Source organism: Sesamum indicum, linkage group LG12 (genome assembly GCF_000512975.1).
Source record: "Sesamum indicum cultivar Zhongzhi No. 13 linkage group LG12, S_indicum_v1.0, whole genome shotgun sequence".
Classification (NCBI taxonomy): Eukaryota; Viridiplantae; Streptophyta; class Magnoliopsida; order Lamiales; family Pedaliaceae; genus Sesamum; species Sesamum indicum.
Genome location: NC_026156.1, coordinates 4648096 through 4656227, shown reverse-complemented (window position 1 = coordinate 4656227; position 8132 = coordinate 4648096). Strand labels below are relative to the sequence as shown.

Here is an 8132-nt window from a genome sequence, read left to right as displayed (position 1 = left end):
GCAACTAAGTGAAAGAAAAAAGAGTCGACAGACATCTGTGTCTGATGCATTCTCTTCAATACGTCTAGACTTACCATAATAATAAAATTACAAAATTATTAACCCCAACCCAGGATATACTGAAGAGCATAATACATAGCCAATGAGAATGGATAAAGGAAAAAAGCCAATACACAAGTCCAGAGTGGATATGTAGTTTGTGAATACGCCAGAAGACCAATTATCCCACACACCACCAAGATTGTTAACACTTCTGCCGAATAATCCCATTCCAACTCCTTTATGTATACAATTGCTAAAAGTGTCGACAACCCCATCATGTTGTTCATCACCACGCCACCGTAGATCTGACAAATTTAAAAAATACACACTTCAAATTCTCCCCTGATAATCCAAAATGGGAAACATGAATTTAACTCCATCTACTTGCGTTCTCTAGATGTTTGTTGAACAAATATTTCAAGTTCATTCGTCTAGAGAGAGAAAAGAGTACCTCAGAAAATGTCAGAGAAGAAGTTCTTGAACTCTTCTGACTTGCTGGAAATATTGCTAGTATTGCTGACCTTGCATTCATGGCAACCGGAACAATGACGAAGGAAATAAAGAAAGAAGGGACCCCAATTGCATCTGAGAACTGTTGAATGCTAGTCATGAGAGGTGCAGAAAGAAAGGTCAATATTGCAATGCCTAATATCACTTCAAGTGTAGATTTGTTGAATTCCCATGTCATTAACTTCAACTTCGTATTCTCATTCTGTCCAACTTCGTACACTAAGTCGTCAACCTCTCCCCACATCATCTGCAATTTTCAAACAAAACCAAGTCTGCGTGTTATAGTACTTGATGTTGTTAACTATTCTTGAAACAAGCACTAATGCTGTTGTTACCTTGTCGAATTCATCGATAGACTTTTTTGCGTCCTTGCATTTGGTAACATCCACGGCTTTATTAAGCCATTTGGTCATGCCATGCATGAATTCTTGTTCGTCGATGATATCATCGCCGTCTGTGTCAAAATCTTTGATGAACTTCTTCACCATTTCCTGACAACTCAGTGGTGATTCTTCAAATCTGACAGTGTTATGAATTAACTGTTCCAGTTCAGGCCGTGACAACGACTTGCTGTTGTCTCTGTCAAATTGCTTGAAGAGACTTCCAAGCCAACAATAAATAAAATGATGATTAGACAAACTTGGTAGAATAACAATGACAGTCTCAGAATGGGCAAAGATTAAAGAAGCGAAAGTACGCTTTAATGCGCTCCACATTAGGCCTTCCATCGTCTGTCACAAGATGTTCTGCTTCAAGTGCTTGATTTTGCGCGTGCTTTAGAATTCGTGCCATTAGATGCTCAATCTCAGCAATTTTGGTTCTTTTCTTCTTGGAAAGTGGCTGAACAACCTATACACAACTTTTGATCAATAAAGGAAGAGGGGGGGTTCCGGTGCATGAAACAAAGACATAAAAAGTTAATGTGCTCTGAAGGAAGGACACACATCAAATTTATGTTCTATTAGGAAGATGCCTTAATGAACAATGTAAATGATAAGTATTAATGTAGCTTTTATGTTATATCAGCAGGGTACTTGCCTCTCGTAAGAAATGTCTCGCACTAGAATCCCCACTTTCAGCTAATTGAGTAGCTTCAGTTATCCATTTCTTGCATCCCTCGACGAACTCGTGTTCTTCTATTCTTCCATCGTTGTTCAGGTCGAAAGCCTTCAATATTTCAGAAATAGCATAATCTTTCTCCACCTGCACCTTCCCAGACTGAATCTCATGTATCAGGTTTTCCAATTCAAGAAATGTTATGCACTTGTCTTCATCTTTATCCGTCTGATGAAATAATCTGCAATATTTAAGTTTACTTACTGTCAACACTTTTTCATCAGACTAAAGTAAGAAACTCTAATGATCAGCTAAACAGAGCACTTTTCTGATTCTGAATCACCCTTTGATGACTGGAATGTTAGGTTGGCCATTTTCATCGACGAGCTTCTCTTTTGCGTGCCTCTGGACATGCTGTAAAAATCCTGCCAGCAGATTCTCATACTTAGAGTATTCTAAACTTCTTTCCTGTATCCAAGGATCAAAAATCTGCAGAAAGCGTCCAAAAAAACACAGAATGCAAAGGGTTATATTAGACATGATTGACGTTTTAACAAGCATGGCATTAGCTTTGGATCTAAACTAAACTACCTGATACAAGAAGTATGATAATAGTAATGCTGTTGAAACTACAAGAGCAATCAAAATCACGATTCGCGTCCCAAAGGATGAGTTGACAAAATCGGTGAGTTGCACTATAATGTAAGGGATTAAAGACAGAAGCATAATTCCTGCCGTGTAGCATGTCTTTTTATCAATCGTGGCACCAGTGTCTGCTCTAGAAAAACATGTGTTAGTTCTCATGCAAAAGGACATAAAACAGTGAAGCTTTGGTTCATGAATTTAAGAAGCATTAAACCTTTCAGTACTGCTAGTTTTTCTCTGGCCACCGAACAGTTGGAAACAGAGGATCCAGTGGCAGTAGCCGACTTTGCAAACAGCTGTTTTCTGCTGAATATTACGCACATACCCCACAGAAATGTAAGATTGAAGACAGTGGATCCAGCATAAACACCTACTCCAAATGAAACCTTAACTCGAGCATTCTCTTTGCTCTTAAGAACTCCGGATACTGCAAGTAACCAGAGAAACTTTGAGAAGTAGAATGATGCTGTTTGATAGACATTAACTCCAGCAAACAAAAACAATAATGGTTACAAAAATAATGCTGACCACTTACCAATGACCATCACCATTTTTGGCAAGACTGTGAGGATTCGAAAAACACTGGCACCATATACACCGGTACCTATGATGTTGAAGATAGTCTTGCTGCCTTTTGTTATCAGTTTCCCTCCAATTATCAGCAAGTATTGATAAACGACTATTTGGAAAATATAGCCCCCTATGTTGTCTGCACATGGAAAGAATCCGTATGTGTGCACACAGGTACTGCTTAAATGTGGAGAAGAGCCGTCAAAGTTAACAAGTGGAGGTCGTATGCCAACAGCATCAACCCCATCTGAGATTAAATTATCAGAAACTGTAAGTGATAGTATTCGACCATTGGCAGTGTCAATTACAAACAAAAGCATCAAAATGCATAAAGACAGTATGAAGATCGGCATTAAGAAGCGAGTGAAAGTAGTTACTTTACATTAAAAAAAGAGATGGAACTTATATACTATTATAAATTAAGCTCAAGACTAGTTTCAAGTTGAAACTTTAGCATAACTTTTGGCTTAACTGGAGGTAACATCAGACTCTGTGATGTCACAATCTGACAATGATAACAAAATACTTTATCTGCTTTAAGATCGAGATCATATTCTCACTTTATTGGAGTAATGTGTCTACTTTACCTAGGCATTAGTAAACGACTAGCATGAGCGAGCACATGAATTGGGCAAGAAAGACAAACGCCATAACCACTGTCATGGCAAACATTGAAAATTCCTTGCTGGAAAATGATTAAGAAGGTGAATTTCTACCAATGAACATGTGGTTTACCATAGAAGAAACCTTGCACAAGATTGGAAATTATTCTCCACTTTTGTACTTCTAGACATGTATTTGAGGATCAATTCTTCTTATCAAGAGATGTCTATGAGGAATCAATTCTTTAGTCATTTTGCATGTTATTGGACATGGACGCTTAGCAATAACATCTTTTACGTGTAGGACTGCAGATCATTGATGCCGATCAATTCTTAAAGACCAGTTCCTATGTTTTCTTTTTGTTGGACTTGAGCACCATTTGAGGGCAATTTCATCTTATGTTACCATGAATGAATTGCACATTGACTGATATAAAAAATGGTCGTACAACAAATTTGTTTTGATTGTACAGAACAAACATAAAAGTACATCATTTGCTACAATAATAGTACCATCATGGCCTTTTAAGACCAATTGAGAACAGAAGTAACCAGAAAGATTAATGCAAGAGAAATTGGGTACAACAGCAGCACAAGATAACCCAACCAGCGAGGGAACGTGGTACGGAAGCTTGTCAATAAGGTCATGAGGATGCATATTATCAGAACAACCAGAATTTCCGCAAAACTATCTGCCTGCAAGTTCCGTGCATAAACTGGTGCCAGGAACACTATCAGACCCATGATATTGTTCATGTACACTCCACCATACAGCTGAATGACAAGAAAAAGAGAAAAATGTCAAACATTGAGCATCCCATTATATATTAAATGTTGTTCATCACAATTATAATAGTAAAGGAAAACATACCGCTGAAAGTGTCAAAGAAATGGATTTCTGTGTCTTCTGTCTGGCGGAAGCAATTGATTGAATTGCAGCTCCATAATTCAAAGCAAAGGGTATAGCTAAGTACGAGACACAGAAGGAAGGCAAGTTTGCAGCTTGAGAGAAAGCTACAACACTCTTGATCAAAGGTTCTCCAAGCGCGCATAGCATGACTGTCCCAACTATTACAAAGAAAAGTGCCCTCGAGTAATTCAACCAAGAATTACTAACTCTTTGTAATTTGCTTGTGCTTGTCCCAGTGCTATTAGTTAGCAAGCCCTGCTGTAGTTGACTGTTATTCTGCATTTTAACTTGCTAGGATTAGAGTCACTAGTTATATAGCATAAAGGATTTTCTTGAATGAGTTTGGATGAGTCCTTTACCTGAGAATTGCTACCTCCGCCAATTTTAATACGGTCTGGAGTCTGATCGGATATATCAGAAACTAATGTGGTCATGCCTTTGATAAATTCATCCTGACTGATACGTCCGTCTCCGGAGGTATCAAAAGATTCCAAGATGTTCTCTACGTCCCTGTCCGTGCTCAGATCATCATCATCCATTTTTACACCCAAGAGTAGAACTCTGAGTTCGGCTGCTGATACGGATCTACTACCGTCCTTGTCTATTTTATTAAACAGACTGAGAAAATATGCGAAGAAAGAAAATATTTAAGCACTATTTCCTTCTGAAAACATAGGGATAAGCTGAAAACATGAAGAAAGAAAAACTCACTCTTGTATTTTTCGAGTATCAGGCTTTCCGTTTGTTGAAAAAAGTCTCAGTAGCTTGTCTTTGGCATATTTATTCATCAAATACTCAAATCTCCGGTTCTGAATCCATGGCTGGAATATCTGCAGAGAAGTGAACATGAACATGTAACGGTTCCCTTGCAAATGCTAACAAGTTCAAATGATAAACAAGCTGGATTTCCTCCCCAATTCTACATTATACTTAGGACTTTCATAACACCACTAAATATCTGTGTACTATATAGCTTTATAGTGAAAAGAATTTAAGTTGATGTTACGACGAGAACTCATTTAACCATCATGAGAGCTTATTACCTGATAGAAAATGTAAGCAAACAGCAAAACGAATGTGACGATGAGAGCAATAAGAATAATCACTCTTCTCCCTGACAATGAATTGAAAACTTTTGCCAGCAGAAGGATGAGAAAAGGAACCAACGCGATCAACATTATCCGTGCAGTATAGCTTGTTTCAACATCCGTAACAATGCCAAAACCTGCTGAAGAAGAACAACAATAATCTGTTATGTCCACATTACCTAAGTCTCACAGATCAATAAGAACAACATTTATCTGCATGCATGCAGCACCTTTTAGATTACTTTTCGGGCTTCCAGATTTATCAATAGTAATAGCCGCAGAGAGATCATAGCTACCAAGGACAACAGAAGTGCCCCATATCAACGTCAGAAGCATAACGGTTGTTCCGGCCACCAGTCCCATCCCCAACGAGGCCCGTTGTTGAGCAGCCTCCAGACTCCCGGAAAGCGTAGATACTTGATTAAAGCCACAAACAAGCATCAGATTGTTTTCAATGCATTAGAACTCCAGTACTATATTGGAACCATATTGTATTACAATTACAACAACTACTTTTCTTGTGATGACTTTGTGGGCTGGGCTCATACATGTACTCACTTCCATACCATGCAACTAATGCATGAGCGTATAGCACCATATCCATACAACCTCCATCTTTTTCCGCTATATTTTTTAACTATACATACACAATTTATGCCCTCAGATATACGGACATGATTATAACAGATTTTCATGTTGTTATTCGAGTTCCCGTGTCATTCTTTTTTCAGTTCCCGTGAAATATCGGACTGAATTTTCTATTGTAAATTTTTTTGCATCTTTTATTCTATTCTATATATATACACCACACTTATATAAAACTTATATTATCAATTTATCTAAAAAAATAAATTATAACATGTATATGTAAAATTGAATAGAATATGCAACATAAATTAAAATAAGTAATAAGAAATACAATCCGGTTAAATATACGGCGGCTCTCACGTCCATGTGAGATTTTTGAAGATGAATTGACGATTAAGATAAGGATATTATAAGTGGTGGAATTTAATTTGTAAAAGTGGACCACAACGGACTCTGTCCTCCGTACATCATCTTGATTAAGAAAAGTCAACTGATTTATTTCCATCCACGTTCTCAATCTTGTCCTTCCTCACAAACTTGTGCTTATTTAGTTCCCTATAATACAACGAGCCTTTCAACTACTCATTTCTTTTATATTATACATCGCATGATAAATCTAATACATTTATTATATATGTAATTTAATTCAAATTATTTTGACCCAAACTAGAACTTTCTTTATGTTAGACCAATTTTTTCAAGAAATTTCAGCTACTACCACTGCCAACCTGTAAAGACTTCAAGATTCCGATGATTCTTATTGTTCCTTTTTACTAACCAAATTACTAATAACCATATATACTTTAATTTTAATTTCACTTCAAATGATCAACTACGACTTTTCAACATTCTACGATCTTTATCATCAACTCTAGGCCTCAACTACACGGAATCATCCTGCAAATGTCAAACAGCACACCACTCCCACCTAAAATTAAACCAAACTTTTTCATGTGTTGCACGTATTCTGTTGTAATTTCTTCATGGCACTCTTTACATTATTAATGAAGAGAACATCTGACAAGTTTTGCAATTCTCCGACCGTTTTCCTATTTTATTCGGACCATATATATTAACAAGTATAAAAATCTCAAAATTAAGAAACCAACTGAAACGGGGAACGTAGAAGGAACTGAGAATATCACATGAAGGATAAAAAACTCACCGAGAATCAAGACAATTTGTGGGATTGTTCCAAGAAACTGGAACAAACTGGCTCCGAATATACCGGGTCCGGTAATCTTGAAGAACAGGTCCGACCCGGTTGCGACGTACCTCCCTCCGAGGGAAAGCAAGAACTCGTACGCCACTATGAGAAACAGCAGACCCCAAACGTTGGTTGAGCATGGCAAGAACCCATATGTCGGCTCACACGTCTCCGTCGTAGCCGATAAGTAGCTCCATTCAAGAAAAGACGATGACTTGCTCTCCTCATCATCAGATATTGCCAGATTGGAGTCTTCTCTGATCGAACGGCTATGTGTTGGATGGCTCACCAGAAGAAGAAGCAAAGAAATGAAGACTAATCTTTTCATCTTGGCCATTATGTGATAGTAATAATCCGTCAGCCAAAACTTGGAATGTTATAGTAGTGCTGCAAAAATGTATAAATTTATAGAGAGGATTGATAAACTATAAGCAGCCTAGCAGGAATACGTCTGACTTCGTGGGGTTTTAAGACATTGACTTGAACAGGAAACTTCCACGCGGGACTTGTTCGTATATATAATAAAGAAGTTGCCGGAAAAATTATTCCTAGGAAATGAGCTACATACGCACCCGCAGTATAGTTCGTTATAATTACATATATTTTATGGAACGAAGATATATTTACATCTCTATATGTTTATTAAAAACGATATCAAAATCCAAGTTGTGACAAAAACGTGATATCCGCATATAATTCTTTTAATTATATAAAGACGACAGCTAATAATAATATATATATATATATCCGCTAGCACTTTTTTTAATTAAATTTTAGTAGGAGTGCCCGTAATTACGTAGGCATTGAAGTAGCCGCCAGGCAGTCGAGAATAACAACGGACCACATGTTAAAGACGCTCTAAATTGACTGTCCTCTTCCGGTACTCTGGGGGGGGGGGGGGGGGGGGGTGCAAA

At 37.6% G+C, this 8132-nt stretch overlaps 2 protein-coding genes across 3 annotated transcripts in view; both read right to left on the bottom strand.

Annotated features, from left to right (window-relative positions):
- The window catches only part of LOC105175606, a gene marked incomplete in the record, with an annotated part of 3557 nt that extends 327 nt beyond the window's left edge, over positions 1-3230 (bottom strand). Inside the window, 9 exon segments of the mRNA XM_020698390.1 lie at positions 6-347; positions 494-799; positions 888-1152; positions 1250-1401; positions 1591-1849; positions 1952-2097; positions 2200-2381; positions 2468-2680; positions 2789-3230. Coding sequence (XP_020554049.1) covers positions 99-347; positions 494-799; positions 888-1152; positions 1250-1401; positions 1591-1849; positions 1952-2097; positions 2200-2381; positions 2468-2680; positions 2789-3176 — 2160 coding nt within the window.
- LOC105175605 lies at positions 3857-7775 on the bottom strand. Of its 2 annotated transcripts, none has more exons than XM_011098099.2 (7): positions 7177-7775; positions 5654-5839; positions 5379-5563; positions 5047-5165; positions 4695-4953; positions 4297-4611; positions 3857-4199 (listed from the first exon to the last, which is right to left on the bottom strand). In XM_011098099.2, the coding sequence occupies exons 1-7, from the start codon at positions 7553-7555 to the stop codon at positions 3951-3953; spliced, it is 1692 nt and encodes a 563-aa protein (XP_011096401.1). In that variant the 5' UTR covers positions 7556-7775; the 3' UTR covers positions 3857-3950. The 2 variants fall into 2 exon arrangements, with proteins under 2 accessions (XP_011096401.1, XP_011096402.1); XM_011098100.2 differs by having other exon boundaries at positions 5379-5560; positions 7177-7770.

What these genes read in the sequence shown, in the direction of transcription:
- LOC105175605 (XM_011098099.2), bottom strand. Translation starts at nt 7,555, where the DNA reads ATGGCCAAGATGAAAAGATTAGTCTTCATTTCTTTGCTTCTTCTTCTG. An exon ending in ACAAATTGTCTTGATTCTCG is followed by an intron (nt 5,840 to 7,176) that starts GTGAGTTTTTTA and finishes GCTTTAATCAAG; the next exon opens with TATCTACGCTTTCCGGGAGT. An exon ending in CCCGAAAAGTAATCTAAAAG is followed by an intron (nt 5,564 to 5,653) that starts GTGCTGCATGCA and finishes GTTCTTCTTCAG; the next exon opens with CAGGTTTTGGCATTGTTACG.